This window comes from Megalops cyprinoides, chromosome 24 (assembly GCF_013368585.1).
Source record: "Megalops cyprinoides isolate fMegCyp1 chromosome 24, fMegCyp1.pri, whole genome shotgun sequence".
In the NCBI taxonomy this organism is placed as follows: domain Eukaryota; kingdom Metazoa; phylum Chordata; class Actinopteri; order Elopiformes; family Megalopidae; genus Megalops; species Megalops cyprinoides.
Window position 1 is genome coordinate 20591923 of NC_050606.1, and position 20662 is coordinate 20612584.

The 20662-nt window shown below is 43.2% G+C and overlaps 1 protein-coding gene across 6 annotated transcripts; it reads right to left on the reverse strand.

The window, feature by feature from the left end:
* Nucleotides 1-8: 8 nt before the first annotated feature.
* Nucleotides 9-18096, reverse strand: LOC118771161 (serine/threonine-protein kinase MAK-like). Of its 6 annotated transcripts, none has more exons than XM_036519059.1 (16): nt 17970-18096; nt 15306-15608; nt 12294-12348; nt 11758-11879; nt 11471-11550; nt 10046-10178; nt 8270-8441; nt 7714-7881; nt 6144-6449; nt 5279-5466; nt 4997-5139; nt 3294-3428; nt 2347-2433; nt 2026-2145; nt 1713-1808; nt 9-1347 (listed from the first exon to the last, which is right to left on the reverse strand). In XM_036519059.1, the coding sequence occupies exons 2-16, from the start codon at nt 15404-15406 to the stop codon at nt 1196-1198; spliced, it is 2058 nt and encodes a 685-aa protein (XP_036374952.1). In that variant the 5' UTR covers nt 15407-15608; nt 17970-18096; the 3' UTR covers nt 9-1195. The 6 variants fall into 6 exon arrangements, with proteins under 6 accessions (XP_036374952.1, XP_036374953.1, XP_036374951.1 ...); XM_036519060.1 differs by having other exon boundaries at nt 2368-2436; XM_036519058.1 differs by having other exon boundaries at nt 2347-2436.
* Nucleotides 18097-20662: the final 2566 nt, after the last annotated feature.

Consider the following 20662-nt stretch of genomic DNA (forward strand, 5'->3'; position numbering starts at 1 on the left):
ACAAACATATCCTGCTGGTTATAATAAGCCAGCAAGTAGTTTAGATGGATGCAGTCTTGACGCCCTGGGCATTAGTCTGAAACATATCTTACCTGCATAGAAAAACAGTATAATAATGTGTTCAGACCATTTGTTATCAAGACTGATAGTGATACATGAAAACACAGTGCTCCAGGAAACTTTGACTGTAGTAATTTTACAATTAAAGAGATAAATATAAAAATATGAATACACAAGAGGATGGTTCCTCTTTGAATGCGTCTACCCAAAAACAAATAAGTACATGTACAACATGGCATTTTTCATCTCACTTCTGGCAAGACAGTTTTACAGTAAAGGGTACAATACAATTAAGTAATTAAAAGTAAATGCATAATAAGCTGAAATCAATAGATATCAGACAGGTCTGACATACATTGTCCAAAGGGTTTGATTACTCTTCCTCATTTTTTTAAGCAAGCAAGTTAACAGGAAAATGAGAGCCACCTAAGTGCTTAGAATGAGGCCACTAAATTGGGACCATGTATCAAAAAACACTGCGTCATTATTTAACGTCAAAGATAATGTCAGACATAATGTGAACCCGGCCTCTTCAAATACCGGCTGTCCTTTTCAGAATCAGTGCGCTTCTATCCAAAAAGTCATTTATACCAAAATCTTTAATTTAAGAAGTCTCATGCCTGTTTATACACTTGTCTGGAAAAAAGTTTAGATTATTTTTTCTAAGTTTTTATATAAGTTTTTATATGTGTTTAAATGGGAAACCAACAAAAATCAGCTCCAAAATGACTCCCTTCATCATGAAACAGTAGTGAAGAAAATGGCCACATGAGAAAATATACTGCTTATTCCCATCACTACCCGCTTTTTTAACAATGCATATTGCCTATTACGCTGAAATCTGTTGTATCAAGACTAAACTATTTTACATGTAAAAAAATTACACATATATTCCCAAAATGAACAAAGGGGATCCTTTTTCTGAGATGAATTTTACGTCATCCGAACCGAAAGGAACCACAAGTCACTTGGTCATCAGTAGAAGTATGCATGCTGAGGAATAACAATGGCTGCCACCTTATGGAGGTGCCCAGTTCAAGGCGGTGCTTCTTACAGTGGGCAGGTCTTCCTCTCACAGTCCACGGCGTGTGAACGCACCAGTGGGCGGGGCCGTTACTAACCACAGTGGGCAGAGCTATCGATGGCCTCCATATTTGGCTGCCCAGTCTACTCTCCCATGCACTGGCTGCAAGGGAGGGGCTCTGGACAGAAGGCTCTTTGCAGGCACCGTGAAACTCGATCCGGGGATTTGAGCTTTTGACGCCCTGCCCTTCCATCCTTCGTACTCTGCAACAGAAAAGAACAAATGAGCATGCAGCACCAGCTACCTGCATTCCAAGCTCTTAACTGGCTATGGGAGGCTTCAGGGGTGGGTCTACACGAAAATACAAATCCCATCAGTATTTTGGTGGAACACTGAATATATAAACTTGACTTGAGGGCCGCGGAAATTTTGAGTTGTGAGTTTGGAAAGTTCAACTAAACACTTTTCCTCCTACTGACCACTGAAGAATTTAAGCTAAAACTAGATTTACTGGTATAATGACTTTACAGTAAACTACTCTTTTACACTTCAGAGGTATCCTTCTAGTTGCCCTTTAAGACAACCAAAGTCTTTCTGAATGTATAATGGGGCTTTTTATCTGAATTACCTTCTGTTGTTTCAATCAGGGCTTTGTTGGAAGCAGACTTTAGCTTGGGTGGTTTCAATTTGTCATTTTTAACATCAGCAGAGGAAGAAAGATCAACTGAGAGCATGGAAACAGAACATGGAAAAGAGGTTACAGGGAAAGAAACGTTTGGAAGAAAGGAAAGACAGACAATGTATGATGGAAATTCAGACAGGCAGCTTTACAGTAGACATTTGCCAGGGGAAACTTGGCTCAAAACAGCTTCATTACTGCATCGAAAGGATGTCATTTCCAATGCAGGTCTTCCTCCGTTGAAGTGAGGCTTGGCACTTACTTGCAGACGTGCTTCCAATGGGTGCAAGCTGGATCCTCTGTCCAGCAGATCCCACTTCCTTCTTGTGAAAAGACGACACATAACCCCCACCTGGGTTGTAGTTTGCACTCCCAAAGTTTCCTTTGGAAAAAAAAAATACTGAATTCATAATTCATACTAAATGCAAAAAAAATGTTTTACACAGACAGACTTAACACAGGGCACGTTCAAAATAAACCATGCACTACTGAGTTTGGGTTAAATCTGTGTCATTTCTTCCTATCAAACAATACATCTGTTTTTCTTTGCTATACAGATTTATCATAAACATAATTTACTCACTTAGAGTGAAATTACAGGTACCTTTGGGCAGTTCTACTTTGTCGAGTGTCTTTTCTTTTAGAGGGTGCTTATCTGATGGTTTAGGGTCTTCTGTCACCATGGCAAAACAAGGGATGGATGAGAGTGGAGGCAAAGAAAGGAAACAGAAATGCAGAGGGAGAAACTGATGAATGACTTAAATGATGAAAAGGAACATGGGATACTCTCTGAAGACAGCAAACCAAGGAAAAGTGTTTGGTTGGGCATTCAAAACATTCTTCTATCTGCATTGTAAGGGCCATCTGTATAGTTTAATTTACGGATAGCTATTTGTCAGAGTTGGTTAACCCAAAAGTCCATGTACATATGGGGGGGGGGGGGGGGGGGGGGGGTGAGTATTTGTCTTTTTCCCCAGAGAATTGCCCTTGGAGCCTTTAAACTGAATTAAGACTAACAGCAAAGCAGGGAAAAGGAAAGATGAGGAAAGCTGTAATGAATAGCGGAAAAGAGAGGTGACGGAAAAAAAGAAAGCAGAGTGTTTGGCCTTGGGTGAATCTTGCAATAAAGAAAGCGATCTTCAGACTCCAAGCCTGAAGCTACACCTGACCTTCACCCGCTGTCTTAGTGCTCCCCTGATCTCATGAATAGAGATCTGCAGGGAGCCAGATACGCTACACATGCCAGTCTGCTTAGCCTATGAATAATACAGGCCCCTCCCTTTGCCAGCACTGGCAGTGTTAGCCCACTTAAAGCTGCTCTTCAGTGCTGAATCACTACAGAGGCATTAGGAAAGAAAACTAGGCAAGTGTATCACATGCAGATTTGTAGTACTAACCGTCAAATTTCATTCAAATTTGTTGTAGCGCATTTATATAGTCAAAGTTGTCACAGCACACTGAACACGGAACAGAGTAGAATGGAAGTTTACAAACATTATGATGGGGGTACAAGTTAAAAGAAGACATTACCTGCGTTCACCCTGCCGACAGACAGCTCAGCTCCAATGGGACCCAGTGGTTTAGTTATTAAAGAGGTAGGGTTGCCCCACAGATCTCTGCTTGCGTCCTTATTCGTGACTAAGGATGTGTTCTTGGGATTCACTCCTGGAGGGAATGGAAGCTTTCCTTAGTACTGTACAGACATGGATCTTTGTTTTTCTACGAAGTGCCACACAGTTATGAAACATATGATGACCACTTACAGCATCCAGTATAGCATCGTTTTCTGATACTGCTCATTTCGTACAACCAGACAAACTGTATGCTCACTCAGGGCTGTGCCTGCTTAGTCTGATTCAGTTTTTCACCAATGATCAAAATAATATTCATTAAACTGCATTACTGTACATTGCTATTAGATGAAAAATTGACAGAGCAGCACAAAAACGACACTACAATGACATGTTACGACCAGGTTAAACCAGGCTAGTAAGCCTCAAGAATAATAGCACCTATGAGAAAAAATGTGAGTCCATGCTAACTGGGGAAGAAAAAAAATCGCACTCTAAAAACATGGTCATTGTGAACAAATGAAATATACAGTAAAATGAGATAAAACATGCTATATAAAATTATACATGAATCACACATAATTACTGAAATAAAGCACCCTCTCCATAAGTATTCATACTCTTGACTAAAGAAAAAAATGCTATATATGAAAAAAACATACATATTGGATAGTTGTTTCTGCGTACTTTTAATTCCTAAAGGTTATGCTAATCTTCATAGCATTACAAATAGTTACACTGTTCATTTATGGATTATTCCAGAAAACACAAGAGTCACATCCCTGTGTATAATATTAGTATATCCTCTTCTGCCATCGATTAAATTGACAGGATACTTTGTGTAGTGTTTTGTGAGTTTCTGGCAGTTCTGAAGGGAGGTTTTGATCATTCTGTCAGGCAGAATGGCTCTGGGAACTTCAGACCTTCTGGTTTTCATTAGTGAACTGCTTTCTTACGTTTAAGCCACAAATACTCAATGGAGATTGAGATGGCCAGCTGAGAACATTTTGTGCTCTGTTCACCATTTCTTTGTGTATTTGGATAAATGCTTTGGATCAACCTGAATTTTCTCTGTGCAATGTTATTACAATTTAAGTATAATATTTCTGCCCAGAGTATAATATTTCTGCCTAAATTTGTCCAATGTGTATATTTTTATAGCATGTCTCTACTTAGTCAGCGGTATGAATAAATGTGGAGTGCACTGTACCCAGCATATACTGCATATACATACATTAATGTGCATGTATGAAATATTTTGTAATAAACAGCATATTGTTGATAATACAGAATATTAATATATGTAATATTGCACAGTTCGATCCCCGCTGGGGCACTGCTGCTGTACCCTTGGGCAAGGTACTTCACCCACAATTGCCTCAGTAAAAATATCCAGCTGTATAAATGGACAACGTTGTAAAGAACGGTAAGCTATGTAAGTCGCTTTGGATAAAAGCGTCTGCCAAGTGAATAAATGTAAATGTAATATGTCTGTATAAAGAAAAATAATACATATTGATATATGCAATATATATATATATATGCAATTTATTAAGATTCACAGATCAATATGGCATGTTGATGGGCTGACAAATGGACTCACAGAATAACATGAGCCATCCAGGTGTTCAATTATTCTTCATCTGTGTAGGAAGCTCTTACCTGGTAGGTATCTCGACTGCCGCAGGTAATGCTGTCTTGCTGATGAAGTGTTGGAAGTCTCAGAGTCGTTCCTGTTGAGGGTCGTATTGTTTGGCAATTTAATTACAGCACTGAAGGTGTTTAGAGGCTTCGGTTCTGTGTGCCTGAAATTCAAAGATGGTGGAAGGTGAAATCAGTAAAAAAATTACGCAGTTATAAATACTTTGAGAAAGCACATCCAATCACACAGGATCGCAAAATGTATGGGGAAGAGGTCTAAACTCCTCTTTTGAAGAAACTTGCCGAAACACTGCGTCCTCGTGGATTTTCTCCTTGATGGATCCGATGCTTGGCTTTTTGGAGAAGGACACGCCCATGTCAGAGTCGTCCAGCTCGTCCCAGCTGTCGGTGGCTTTCACGGCGGTCTGGCCCCAGCGTCGGCGGCCACCCTTCACCCCCACCAGGTTCTCATTGCCTGCCGGGCTCAGCTTCTGCCGCAGAAAAGCACAGGCACCGTCAGGCAGTTCATACTGGGCCAAATCAGAGTGCAACTTCATTTTACGCGCTCTAAAAACACAGAAGCCGATAATCTCACCTGTCTGGACATGCCAAGCACATGCCAAAGCATACCCTTTTAATTAATTGCCAAATACTACTCTTTGTAGTCTAAACTGATGCCATGCAGGGTATCGGTGCACAGTGGTGTGCTTATGTTAATTATGGGACTCATGCAGTCATGCAATTATGTTCTATGCAGTGTTTTAGTGAACCTTCACTTCTGTGCTGTGCTCCAGTTATCTGCAGTGTGTAAAAAGTGTGCACGCAATGTGTTAGCGATCCACAGTGTGTAAAAGGAGTGGTGCTATGTAGTGTATCAGAGATGTGCAGTGTGTAGGTGCTGTGTCAGTGCTCTGTAGTGTCTCGGTGGTGTATCAGTGACGTGCTATGTAGCTTGTCATTGTTGTGTTAGTACTGTGCAGTTAGTACTGTGCAATATTGTGTAGTGTCATTACTGTGTAGTGTGGCAGTTCTGTTCAGCGTGTCAGTACTGTGTAGCATACCAATACTGTGCGGGGTCAGTACTGTGTAGTGTATCAATACCGCACAGTGCTGTGTAGTGTGACAGTGGTACATCAGTCGTCAGTAGCATGCTGTACAGGCTACTTACCAGTGGGGGGTTGTTGTTGTTGCTGAGGCTGGGAGACACCAGCCCCTCCTGTTTGTAACTGTCCGACTGCAGGCTGTTCTGGGGCAGGGGGATCTGCTGCAGGGGCTGGTGATGGGTCCTGCTCACACCCGGGCCCAGCACCGGGACCCGCGTCCTCTGAGCTGGAGACTGCTCGTCTGACTTGCATAGGGATAGGGGCTTGGGTTCGGGGGCCTGGGCCGTCCGCACCTGGGCTTTCTGCTGTTCCACGTACTGGGGGGGCGGGCCCAGGACCTGGCCCACTTGAAAGTAGGGGTATCTCAGTGCCTAAAAACACAGCAGGAGCAGAGAAGCAGTTAACATGGGTCACCAAGCTGGGCCTCAGAGCCTACAACAAAGCAGCATTAACGTGGGGCAGCCATGTAGAGTGACGGTTACCAAGATGTATCCTACAGGTTGCACCTTCAGCAAAGCACTTCGTTAAAAAAATATACATTATGTATTACAAGTACAAGTGCAGGCTGATTGGTTGATGCAGGGTGTGTGGATAGCTGCACTCCTGAGTGACTGCAGGATATTACTGTAATAGAGTCTGGTCTATGGTTCAGAGGTCAGTGGTAGTCATTAGGAAAATAAACAAGCCTCATGCCATGCCTCATTTCATGAGCCTCACAGAGGGAAATGGGGCGTATCACTGCTAATATCACTCAGGAGCCCATTAAGTTAAATATTCCTGCTCTGCTAATGCTAACATCATGACAGAGTGGACATATGAAGTCAGCTCTAAACAGAAGAGCACCCAACATAAGTGCTAGCATATAATATCCCACCTCAATAAACACTCAGAAAGCCAAAACATGGCTGAAGCTTGAATAATTTTTTTTTTATTTAAAAGGTATCTCGGTGATTAAGGTGCTTGCTTTGAGTGCAAGCTGAGCTCTATATCCCAGGTTCAATTCCAGCCGTGTCATCAGCTGATGGTGAGAGATGAGCGTCCAATTGGAAATTCCAAATAGTAGGATGTACAAAGGAGAAGAAGCATAAAAATATCTATTTTTATGTGTACTAGCCTTAAACACAATACACACAGAGTCTTTCAGGTTATTGGGCTGTTCAATGAAAAATAACAAAACCCCCTGGAAAGCATTTAGTTACATCAAGTATTTGTATATGACTTATATAAACAAGAATTTTCTACTACTGTAAGTGAATTAAATTCCTTTAATCAACTTGGGTAAAAAACTAAAATCAGGAGATGGCCATCAGGCTTCAGCTTCATCCGGATGTGTATTTTTAAATGAGCTGTGTGAGGTCCATGCTCTCACCGCACCCAGCTGAATGCATTCCTGGGTTTGTTATGAAGTAATCCAAAAGTCATGAAGTAACTTTTCTCTGAAAATCTTAACTGGGACATGTTCTGGGATCTGCCTAATGGGGAAATCCAGGAATACTGTTCTGTGTCACCAATAAACACTTACGAACAAAGGGTATTTGTTTGTGAAAATATGTGAAAATGCAACAAATTGGTGATTGATGTGTATATTTACGCAATAATTCCGCTGGATGTGGGGTGCGTGCCAGATGGCGGTACCTGAGCGGCGGTGGGCCTCTTTTTGGGGTCCCACTGCAGCAGGTCCCTCATCAGCGCTATGGCCTCGTTGCTGGCGTTGGGGATGAGGGTCTTCAGGTTGGTGGGGACGCACTGGGGGAAGCGGAAGTTCATGGCCGCTGCCAGCTGGTAGCCCTCTGGCCAGTCACTCTGTCACACAAAGCGAGACTGCATCACCGCCATGCTCAGAACACACAGAAACAAGTGGGAGACCATTTAAACTGCTGGCAAACACACAGGAGTAGCTTTACTTTAAGGTCAGCACTTGGATAGAGGCAGGTTCTTTCATTGGATTGCCAAGTCCTGCCTGTTTTTTACAAACCTCAGCACTTCTTCCACAAGGGGGCCATTCAATCTCACCCCATTACAGCTTGTACTTTGCCCAGCCTTTCAAATTCATGCAATAGGTACTTTTTTATTATTTTTATACAATGTAATAAATTTGCTGGTCACTTACAAACATGCTTAGCTTGCTTAGCAATGTTTGCTAAAATGTGTCAACCACAGTGCAGAAGGAATGAACCGCCCTCTTACTTACCTTTTTGACTGTCCCCAGGACCTGGCAGATCTTGAAGATCTCGTCCACCTCGCTGTTGCCAGGGAACAGGGGGCGGAGCGTGTAGAGCTCCGCCATGATGCACCCCACCGCCCACATGTCAATGGGAGAGCTGTAGACCGAGGAGCGGAGCAGGACCTCCGGGGCGCGATACCTGCAGGTCAGAACACAAGTCAATCTGCGCCGTTCTGGGTCGGGACATAAGCACTGGGACATTTTACCCAACACCAACATTTATTTTTACATGTTACTCATTTATACAGCTATCTGCTGAAGCCATTCAGGTCTGGTACATTAAAGGATATAATGACTGTGCCCCCATCCAGAGCAACCGCAACTTACTAAATACTGTTCCAAACCACTAACTGCGCACTGGCATGACAGCAAGCTGTTTAGTAGACTCTTTTCTTCCTGAGGAACTTACATGGCATGCAATTTTAACATGTTATCCATTTATACAGCTGGATGTTTAATGAGCCGATTTGGATTTGTGCCTTGCTCAAGGGTACAACAACAGTGGCTCACCAAGGAATCAAGCCTGCAACCTTTGGGTTGCAAGTCCCACTCCTTACCACTCTGTTAGACTTTTATCTAAGGTATTATTGAGCAACGGGATTCAACATGTAGCTGGCAGATGTGCCACATGAAAAATGAAACAGTTCCAGGTTAGTACACATTAACACAGACTACCTTCACCGCACGAGAGCATACTGTCCTTTTTGACATCATCTTTCTATTGTACCATCAAGGGTTATGAAACAGATCCCTTCAGACCCGTTTTCTGTGCCGGTGTTGTATGTTGCACCCTGTCGACCCCCCGTTTGCCCGTGGACTCGTGCGTCAGCATTTATTTAATCCCAGCACGTGCGCGCTGTCCGTTTTAAGACGCGCACGAGGTGACGCGGCCCCACATGCCGAGGAGGTTGGGAGATCTGCAGCAGTTTAAACCCTGACGAGCAAAGCTAATCCGCGATTACCCTCCCTGCCTTTTACTCAGAGGCTAAGTTTAACTGAGAACCTCACCATTTTTCATTAAACGAATGAATGGATTGAACTGATGCTGTTATTAATGGATAGTGCTATTTTTATTTTCTCAGCAGCTATGTCGTGATTTGTTTTCATGCTCTACTTGTCAGTCAGTGTTGTCTACTTACCTCCATTAGGCCATCCATCCATGTTCAATAACTGTTGTCTGTTTTTAATTTGGAAAGATAAGTTTGGATATTTGCATTTATAATGTCAAGGGTTTTTCATTTGGACTAGGTAGTCAAACATTTTAATGATAGTACCAATAACTGATGGCAAGCACTAGCTAAAACAGGTAGCTAATGCACAAATGCTTGTACCCAGCACCTGATCTGAAGTACTTTTGGAGCGATGGTAATGTCCGTGTTTTTATGTTTTAGAGCAAAAACACTCCACAATAACACTATTGTGTAGGGTCCTGAGCTAAATTAAAATTGGCTGATTCATTGCTTGATTCCTGATAGAGGCTGTGAAAACACACATTAAGGAGTAGTGCACTGTGGTAGTTAAGGAGCTAGGTTTGCAACACAAAGTTTTGCAGTGGAGACACTGCCTCTCTATACTTACGCATACACTTGAATTTTTAAGATACTTTCTTAGCTTCAGTAAACATCCAGCTGTATAAATGTCTACTGTGTAATAATGTAAGCTAAGCCAGTCAACCCAGGATTGGAGTCTCCGCATACACAAACAGATATCGTTGTGAGAGCAGAGAACAGTCATGTCCCTCACCATCTTGTCGACACGTAGTCCGTGTATGGCGGCCGGGAGCGGATTTCCCTCGCTAATCCGAAGTCAGCGATCTTCACCAGCTCCGGGCCCATGCACAGCAGGTTCTCCGGCTTCATGTCACGGTGGAAGAACCCTGCCGTGCATGACATATGGTTACCATTTTGCGAGCCAACCCTTCAAGCATCGTGCTCAACAGCAGAGGTAACAACTAAGCACAGTCATGCTCCATTATCCAAGGACATAAGCACAGAGAAATAAGAGCCTACAGAGTGAACAGATATCTGGAGGTATTTGTAAAGATGGCATTCTCCACTATCCCAGGTCATAAACACAGAAAAACAAGGGCCACAGAGTATATGGATATCTGAATGTATTCATTAAAAGGATGTTTGCTAATGAGACTTTACTAGTAGTGTTCACAAATGCTACAAATCTGTGCTCAACTTAAACCAATGAAATGAAGTATTTTTTTGTTTCTAAACATTACACATTCAGCAAATGCAGAGATTAACAAAAATGTTACATGCACAACAAAAAAAGGAAGGGGACTGGATAGAATCACATGCTCCTAGAACAATCATTACAGTAAGGTACTGAAGCAATCACTACAGCGTTCGAAGTCTTTCAATGTCAGACATGCTGGAGCAGGGAGAGGACGGGGAGAGAGAACAGCCAGAAGAGAGTCCTACCATGCTTGTGGACAAATGCTAAGCCAGACAGCACCTGGAACATTATGTTCCTGATTTCATTCTCAGTGAACATCTTATTCTCCCTGGCAGCAGGAAAACAGAGGGAAAGCCAACAGAACAGAAAGAAAAGATGAGGAAAAGAAAAATGAAGGCCAGAAAACGTGCCGTCGTCCGAGGGGGTTTGCGATACCGCGACTCTGGGCGCCTCACGCCAGTCCAAACTAGTTGCCACTGCGCTGTCTGCCAACTGGCCTGGCAAAATAGGGCACCTTCGAACAGGTTTATGACGTCTAATTGTCACTGTGGTATTAAAGATGTGTTTGTTTCCAATCACAGTCTCACAAGAGACAGCAAGTTACATTCCAGGCAGAAGTTTGGTATCGAAAACCCAGTCGCCCCAAAGAGGAGGAAGAAAAACTGAGGTCTCCTCAACTCAGCATTCTAACACACTACCAGCAGTCTAAATACCAAAATTAACACATGACTTTACAAGTGTATTTGTATGTTGCAAAATATTTTCACACTTTACATCATATTTAATGATATATGAGATATATTTTAGCAATATTTTACTACATGCTGATATATGTTATTGTTTCATTCAAGTTGTTTTTCGAGAGCAGGATGGCTTTCGTTTGGAGCTGATGTACTTTGCTGGTTGTGTGGAGAATGCTGTGCGGGCACCTGACTCAATGGTTGCTCTTCTTTCAAAGAGGAGCCCGAGTGAGAGACCTACCATGTTTATGAATAAATGCCAGCCCCTGTAATATCTGATACATTATGTTTCTGATGACTGACTCGGGGAACAACTTGTTTCTGCAAATGAAGAATCGATAGATCATAACTGTCAAAGGGAGATATTCAGCATCACCTTCACTGGCACCATTACAGAAATTACTTATTTTGATCACTGCAAAGTGTAACAAACACGTATGCTGAAGTCACACAGATGATAAAGAGACTGCAGCTAAAACTCTCCCAGCATTTAGTGCTTGCTGTGATCGACCGCAGGTTAAATCTTACCTGTCTTTCATGAGCTGATACAGATTCTCTTTCATGTACTCAAAGACAAAGTACAGATGATCATTCTCCCTGATGACTTCCTTTAATTTCACTACATTGGCATGACTCAGCTTCTTTAGGGACTGCAAGCACAAACACGTTGACAGATTAGCGGGGGTAGGCCAAACACACATCGGAATAAAATAATATCCCCTACATAATAAAAATTTAAACTATCTCTTATAAAATGTGCAAAGGTGTCCAACTTCAAGTGCTTATGTATCTTACAGGAACACGAGCATGCAGTGTAATTAAGTACTTGCCCATTATATGTTTTCATGGATGATGAACCAGCACACTGTTACAATGTGTGTAACAAGGTAACAATCTGTACTGCAAGAATGTGTGATACATTGTTACAGTACACATTGTAACACAATGATATACATTGTAACGGTACGCACTGCTACACAATGTTATTCACTGTAACAGTACACATTGTTACACATATTGTTAAACAAATTATTGTACATTGCTATTGTATGTGGGGCTCTTACTTTCACTTCTCTTAGGTTCATACATTCCTCCCAAGAATAGAACTTCCTCTTCATTCTGGAAACAGAGCAGAGCATTTAGACCATTTATACTCAGGAATGTAGCTACAAAGCAGACCTGACAAATAATTGCCACATAACATTAAACACTGCCAACATGAGCCAGTGCATTCACATTAGGGCTAGCTAGCTGCAGTTTGCAATTTCTTTATTATTGATAAAGTATCATTTTAACAGCCCAGGCAGATGTTTAATTTTTACACTTAAATGCACAATGTGAACACTTTAAGAGAATGATGCGGTAACACACAGCCAGCTGAAACACACATCGAGATGCTGGTTTCATAGGGTCGTTTAGGGAGAAAGCAAAGGGCAGGGGATCTAATAACTGATATCATCAATAAATGATGGCCAACACTGACCGGGCCTGTCTGAGCACTGTAAGAGGCGCAGCGACGCACAGGGACAATGCAGGGTGAATTATTCAAACGCAGCAGTAATAACACTCAAGTCATACTAAAGAGGTCATCGCTCGCCATCACGGTCTAGCTGCCGTTTACTAACAGAGCGGTCAGAGGCGTTTCCTTTAAACCAGAAGAGCAAGAAGTCAGATGCATCTTTTTTATTTCGTAACGTATTTCATGTTCTAGTGTGGAAAAAGGGTAGTCAAACGGCTGACAAACTGAAGATAGCCTCTCCTCTGATAGCTTATAATTAGCTTATAATAGCTGCAGCCTTCTGCACTGTGACCGAGCCAGAATGGCCTAACACTAGTGACTTCAGGGCGGGTCAGTGGGCTGCTCCATGAGAGAAAGCCAGCAATGGGATGGACAGTGAACCCAGCAGGGGCAATCAAGTGTCAAGGAGAAAGTCACGTGATGACAACAGGCAGTGTGGAAGACACCCCTGTCTATTACAGAACAGAGTTTTCTTAAGAAAAACAACTTGTGGGTGTGGTAACCCTGCAATTCAGGCGAATGCCAACATATTTTTACATTCTGTGAGGAAACACACACATCCCTCTAAAGAAGGACAGCTGTGACAGCCATCTACAGTATAATGACAGAGCTTAAGGCTCAAAAAGAACTGTGCAAGACTATTTTAAACCTTAGCAGTTAAGAGTCTATCACATGCACATGGTACACAGCCAAACACCAAAGTAACAAATAGTACACAATGTATTATCACAGATATTGTATATTATGACCAGATATTAGGCTCCAGCATTGCCATGCTTGCTGTTCAGTTTTAGACCAGGACTTTTCAAAAATATTCCTAACAAACCAGCATATCATAATGCTTACAGCTTAAATAACAGTATAGACAGAACTAGTTACTGATCAGTATGTAGAATACCTGCAATAGCATGCAGCATGTGGCAGGTGAAGTCAAAAGACAGAGCTTTCATTATGAAGCAGAGTTAGATATCTGCTCGATACATACAGTATCTCTGGCAGGCACAGTTTGAAGAGACAGAACCTGTGCAATGAGGAACGAGCTGCATATCTGCTCGACACATAGAGTATCTCTAGCAGGCGCGGTCTGAAGAGACGCAGCTTTCATCGCGAAACAAGCAGAGCTGGACACCGCATCGATGCGCAGAATATCTGTGGCAGGCGCAGTCTGAAGAGGGAAGCGGCAACACAACACCGCGCACTTTCACTGCTTTCACCCTCCTCCGAGGGATCGCTTTGCAGGAGAGCCTTTCCCCTCACGCGCGGTGCCAGGAGCCTCCGCAGCGTGTGCATTATTAACGCGCCTCGATGAAAAACGTGCGTGTAAGCCGCCATGCCGCGGCAAAGGAGACGAAAAGGCACGTCTTGGCGGGACTCATTCACGCGCAGCGCACAACATTTCTGGGGTCTTAGGGTGAGGCAGGACATAGCATTTAACTAGCCTGCTGAAGGCGGCCAAAGTAGTGTGTGGATGTACCTCAGAGAGTAGGAATCTGGGTCGAGCTTGCTGCAGGATAAGTCTAATGAACAGTATATCACTTACAGGAGGAAATCCAGAATCACTGGGCTCATGATAGTCAAGGCAGAGCTTGTGAGTGTACTTAAAAGACGGTATAGTACCAAATGTAATTATTTGTTCTGATTAGCATGCACTGCTAATCAGGTAAAAGCCAACCACTGCAAATAGGCATTGTTTCATTGGTCAGTGAAATACGGACACCCCGGTTAGGACACGACAGCTCATCTACGCCCATTTATTCTCCTAGTTTTATGATTAATGGAGTTATCAGTGAGGCAGCTATCCTATTGCTCTCTCAGCACACTTCCCTAACAACCTCCACGGTGTTTGTTTTAATCTCAATAACAGTGCTACTACAAACAGTGACTGGCGATTTCACATTGACTGGAGCCTGGCTCAGTCTTATTTGGACAGATTTTGAAACAAGCTGCAGGCAAATGCGAACATAATGTGCCAGAAGTCTAACATGATTTTTTTTTTTTTTTTTTTTTACAGTCCTTAGCAACGCACTATGACACATACAAAACTATATAACCAGAGGTTCACCTATGACAATGAGTTACAGGGTGGCAGATTCAGCAGATTTCCGACTGAGTGTAAGGGGTCCTCGAGCTATTAATTGTTACATTACCTAAACACTTAACAGAGAAAGCTGATAATATTTCAAAAGGAACCCTGTGGAAAATGTTTAGTCAGGCGAACTAAGCAAAGACCACAGCACTGGCCATAACAAGGTTATATTGTAAATAATTTGTGCGTCCAACACTTTCCCTGGGTTTTGTGTCCTCACAGCACCACCCTAGATGACTTTCAGATGATCCTGCATTCCAATAAAGCAATAAAACCATTCTCAACAGCACAGCGTCCTGAGGGACTTAATATGGCCATGGAAACAAAGCAATAGGCTGGTTTCCACTCACATGCAGTTCAAATTACATTATATTAAGTCATTTATCAGACGCTCTTACCCAGAGCGCCTTCCAAGTTTAAACAATTAAGGAACAGACAAGGGCTTGGAGAATGAGGGGACCCGTCGCGTACCTCTTGATGGCCACCAGCTCGCCGGACTCGTTGCTCTTCCCCATGAGCACGCTGCCGTAGGTGCCGTCCCCCAGCTGCTTCAGCGTGGTGTAGCGGTTCATCCTCCCAGGAGGCCGAGCGCAGCGCGGTGCTCAGACACTGTTCCCCAGCGCAGACGCCCTGGCTCCTCCACCATCAATTTTCGGTCCCGTGGACAAGGTTCACACAGAGCTAGCTGTCCGGGGGTTGGCCTCCATTCCTCTCCTCTAGACGGTCCCGACGAGTGGCGAGTCACGGGTAGACGTTTGCTCCATCCCTGCGCCCCTACCGAAAATGACAACAAAGCACCTCTAGACCTGCGACAGACAGGACCGTCCCGAAAAAGGCTCCCAAAATGGAAGCGGCGCAAATCCCACGCGATTTCCACCCCTCTGGCGTTCCTCCTCCTAAAGCCATCCCCACCTGCATCAGGGTCAGTTCCTTCTCTCGTGCTTAAGTCTAGGTTTCGGGGACTTAAGGAGACTGATTGAGAGGAAGTGGATTAAATGCAGGTTCTGCCTGAGTGTGCCAGGAGCGCCGTCGCCAGGACGCCTCTCCAGAAGGGCGACCAGGCTCTGGGGCTGCAGCAATCCGCCACAGCGGAAATGGGATCTGACGTGTCCGCGATACTCGAGGACACTTGCCTGGCCCTCAATCTCCTTTACTGTAAATTGGATTTCGGCGCTGGAGTGATGCTGGTTTGAGAGCAGGCCGTCTGGTTGCTCATGGCCGACTTAGTGCATCAAAGGCAATTAACAAAGGTCTATTTTTCTCACAATGACCCTTGAGAGCATGGACAAAGCATGAACAATTCGTGTCACAGCATGCAGAAAACAGCACAAAAAGTGAAGAGCTAGGCTAAACGAAGCCTATGATAAGCTGTAGACCAGCCACCTGTCAGCCTCCTTTTCACTGTTTTGATAACCAGCAACGAATGAGGGAAAATCCTAGAAAATTCTAGAAATTTAGCATAAACACATAAACACAAAAGAGCATTCTGAGGATCTATGCTTGGCCTAGATGTCAGCATACTGTTACTTAACTCCTCAAATGAGATCTCTCGAAAACTCTTTCCTCTCACTTCAGCACAGCGTTAAGCATTAAGTCAAACAGGTTTATCAGGGGTTACCAGATATTCTAAATTAATGAATTCTGCGCAAAGTATTCAGTGTTGTATTACAGTACTCCATAATTATTCTGTCAGTCAGAGTTACAAATTGTTTGTGTACATAAATGGCAGGTGGAAGGTGGAATGTCAGACAGACACAATTGTGAAGCTCTGAATGAGACATTTACAATACCTTTGTCAGTATACTTTATATCCTGAAAAGGCATTTAAGTTATTAAGGACATCATAGCGCTGGCATTGATGCAGGACAACAGATAATAGGCCTCACGTTTGACACTGATTCAAACACAAAAAATTAGGCGTCTTAACTGAATACGTCATGATTTCTTTAGCCTGCACATCTAAATTCAAAAGTAACCCTGACTGTCGAGTCAGAAACACGTGACTTGCTTATGTCTTGCATATTACGCTTCCACTTGTTGACGTCCATTTTTTTTTTTTTTTTTGTAAGTGGAGACAAAGTTGGCAGCACTACTGTGGCCAAGTGAAGTATTGTCTGTAACAGATTATTTGTTGCGCTAAGCTTCTGTGAAGAGTAATCTGCTGGAAAGGGGTTTAGGAGGATTTAAGAGGATGAAAACAGGGCCACTTGCGTACACTGGGAAACTGTTCAAGGTCAAAGCAGCATGCACTGAGATACACAGGTCCCATACATCTTGTGTGTAAATATGTAATGTCACTCTGGTTTCGGTGACTAGTGATCTCTACGAAACCAATCACCGTCGCAAGCAGGTTACAACCCTGCTTCATACCGCACGTGGAAACTAACGGTTCATGTAATTACAGTACAATTTGGGATAATTTCGGAAATTATAAGTAACGGAGAAAATCTTAGTTGAAAATAAGATGATCGTGCGTTATACAAACATATAGATCCTTTTACATGCATTGCAAATATCCAAATGTATGTTCTAACGTTTTATCTACTGTCAAACGTTTGTCCAACTATACAGCTAGCTCTTTCTGAAATCATAGCATGCAAATTAAGACACGCCCAAAGATGAAACTTTGAACGCAGACTGTGAAAAAAATCACATTAATGGGGGCAAGTAGTTAACAGCATTGTAACAAACTATAAAAGTGAAACAGATCTAGTTTGTTAGCTAGCTAAGTTAGTTACTATTCAGACATAAAACTGGGGTTAGCGTTAGCTTACCAGTTCCCAGGAGCAGCATTAGCTCGTTGGCTAATTGAAATGACAGAAAATTAGTCGCTAGAGTGATAATACAAATACCTACACACTGCGGGCTAGTGTCACAATAACGGGATACTCAGTGATATCTATTTATAGATTGATAACTATGTAGTGCACTGCGTTTCCTAAACCGATCATGCCTCAATAACTGAACAGCTACACTGTTAGAGAACAATGCAGAGTGGCTAATTTGCTAGCTAGCAACTGGAGCTGGACGGGCTACTTTTTCCTACAGTATAAAATCGTTACATGACAGTGTATTCGGATCCAGGCTCTAGCTATCTATCTTTGTCGTTCTTTTTCTCTGATTCTCTGCGCTTACCCTCTTCTTGTTAGTCTCCTCACTCCGATGCCTGCGCAGCTGGATCGCATTCGCTTTTGTTATGACAAAAACGCAGTCTGGGACACTCCTGCTCCGCGATGGGCTGTGTCTTTCTCCCCTTGGCAACGGAAACTCCACCACCTAATGCTACAACACGTTGGTCGAGGGGAAAAACGCAAAGCCTTATGGGACTTGATGTGCGCCACGAAGGGGCGCTCGAATTTGCGTTCTTCTTCCACCTTGCGGCGTTTGTCGGTTCCATGCAGGCAACTTTATTAGAAGTAAACCAAGACGAATAGAATAAAGCATCTCCATTTATCTGCACAGCAAGCAATTTCTTTCACATTCAAAGAGCGTGATGAGCGCAACATGAGAATAATAGCCTATGTTTGGTAAAAGTACTACCTTATTTTGTTTGCGATAAGAACTGGTCCTATTTTCAGTTTGGTCACTTTGTGTATTTAAATTGAATAAAAGGTTTACCCACTTTCACACTGTAGCAGCAAAATACCATCATTATTGGAGAGTGGTATGAATGTGGTCTTAAAAACCAAAAGGTGCGGTTTGCATGTATTTATCTCCCAGGAAATTTCCTGCAACGACAGCTGCATTATTCCGTTTTAAGTGTTTTGTGATGGAGCAGGAAAAATGCTGGCATTCCTAAACACAGCTGCATGCCACATTGCAAAAATGCATCCCATTGACCACTCAGAGTAGCCAGTCCTTCAGTTTGACACTTCACACCAAGAACAGCTTAAGTGATGACAGCAGAGCTCGCCCCAAACGTCAACGTGAAGTTTTGCCATGACATGAACAACGAACAGCCACAGAAATCGCATGTTCAGAGTCGGACTATAACAGATACTATATAAAACTCAATCTCTCATTTTAATAGTAGCCTACATGTATCTCTATCTGACCTGAATGATTACGTATACACGGCACTCACGCAACAATCCGATTTTAATTCGAAAACTACAATGTATTTTGCTATTGAGATAGACAGGTGGTAGATATTTCCCCAGCAGGTGGCGGAATAGGTTTAGCAATGACACATTTGACTACATCATCACTCTGTCACACTGCCCTCCCCTTCAGGAAGCACGCCCATGCGCTTAACGCACAGAGGCGTACCTTGCACATTCCCCCACCGTACTTCTCCCGTCACAGGGTGCCCCACTCACTAGTGCTTCACCCATCTCTGGGGTCCCCTCACACCGGGGTCAACCTAACCTGGGGGTCCCTCATACAGCTCACACTGTGGGCATGCCTCCGATGGCCTCACGGCAAGCCATCCCACTTCTGACACCGTATGTAGAGCAGTCACCCCATCTGGCCTCGAACCCAGGTCTACTGGGTACCAAACCTGCAGCTTGACTGCAATGCCAAAGAGCCAGGCTCGTTGGTATGGCAGTCAGAGTGCACACTCAACCATAGTGACAGCACTCACAGTGTCACAGCGGCACATCTGTTCGTGTGTGTGCATGTGTGTGCGTATGTGTGTGCATGTACTCCATATACAACTGCACTGAAATCTGACTTTATAAAAATCTGATTCCTTCTTCTATCCGTAAACCTTATCCCTAATTCATGTGACACCTTCTTCAATGGTGTTGCCCTATCAGTTTTCCGACACTTCACCAGTGTCACCTGTCTCGGATATCGTCAGCGTAACAATGAGAGGGAGGAAAACAGCTGCAAGAGAGTGAAAGTTAATCACTGGAAACTCTTACCTCTGTGCGTGTTTGTGTGTGTGTGTGTGTGTGTGTGTGTGTGTGTGTGTGTGTGTGTGTGTGTGTTTGCATTCACGCACACGTATGTGTGTGGAGGGGTGTTTCCAGGGAGATAAGTTTTCAAAAGCGGACAGTCCCCAAGCGGGCATGATTAAGATTGATTAAACATCGGGGAGCTGCAAGCCGCAGCCTGAAGGGGCGAGGGCAGTCAGGCAGGTTGGGCCCTATCTTCTGGCTGCCAAAACTTACATTGTCTGCGGGCCGAGCTCCAGGTCGGCTCCAGCTCCTCCTACCATGTTCGCGCAGGCTGCCTTACAATGTTTTCAGTAGCTGTCAGGTAGGATGTAAACGCGGTTTGAAGTGGTGCGACTCTTTTGGGGCGATGAAGAGCCAAGTTCCTCTTGAACCGCTGCACAACGACCCCCAGCCCAGCTCTTCCTCTAGCAATTCTCAATATCACCACTAGAGGGGGACAGATTAACATTTACATTAACATATAGGGTACTAGGGTATTTTATCGTCACAGTGATCTGTTTCAGAAATGGTGGTAGCACTGGCGCCATTAGTTAACGGCACTATTAACAGGAGTGGTAGAAATAGAAATAGTTATTTACCACTGTAGACTAATTATGAAAACACTGTGCAGTGGATAAAGTTATTAAAGTGGAGTTGTATGTATTGCGTGGTGTAATGGTTTATTGTCTATTAGTTGTTGTTGTTTTTTTCTTTTTGTCAACTTTTTTGTGTTTCTCTATGCCACTTTGAAAGCATTATTTCAGTTTGGAATTCCATGGGAGACGAAAAACTTCAATACCTGTAATATTACCCTACTTTGCTTTAATGATAATTTTCAAATACCCTACAACTGAAAATGCTGTTATTGATATGAAATGGATTTGCAATCAAATGAGTTTTTACAGATCCATAATGTAAGTAGGTTACACGCCTGATACAGTGGTT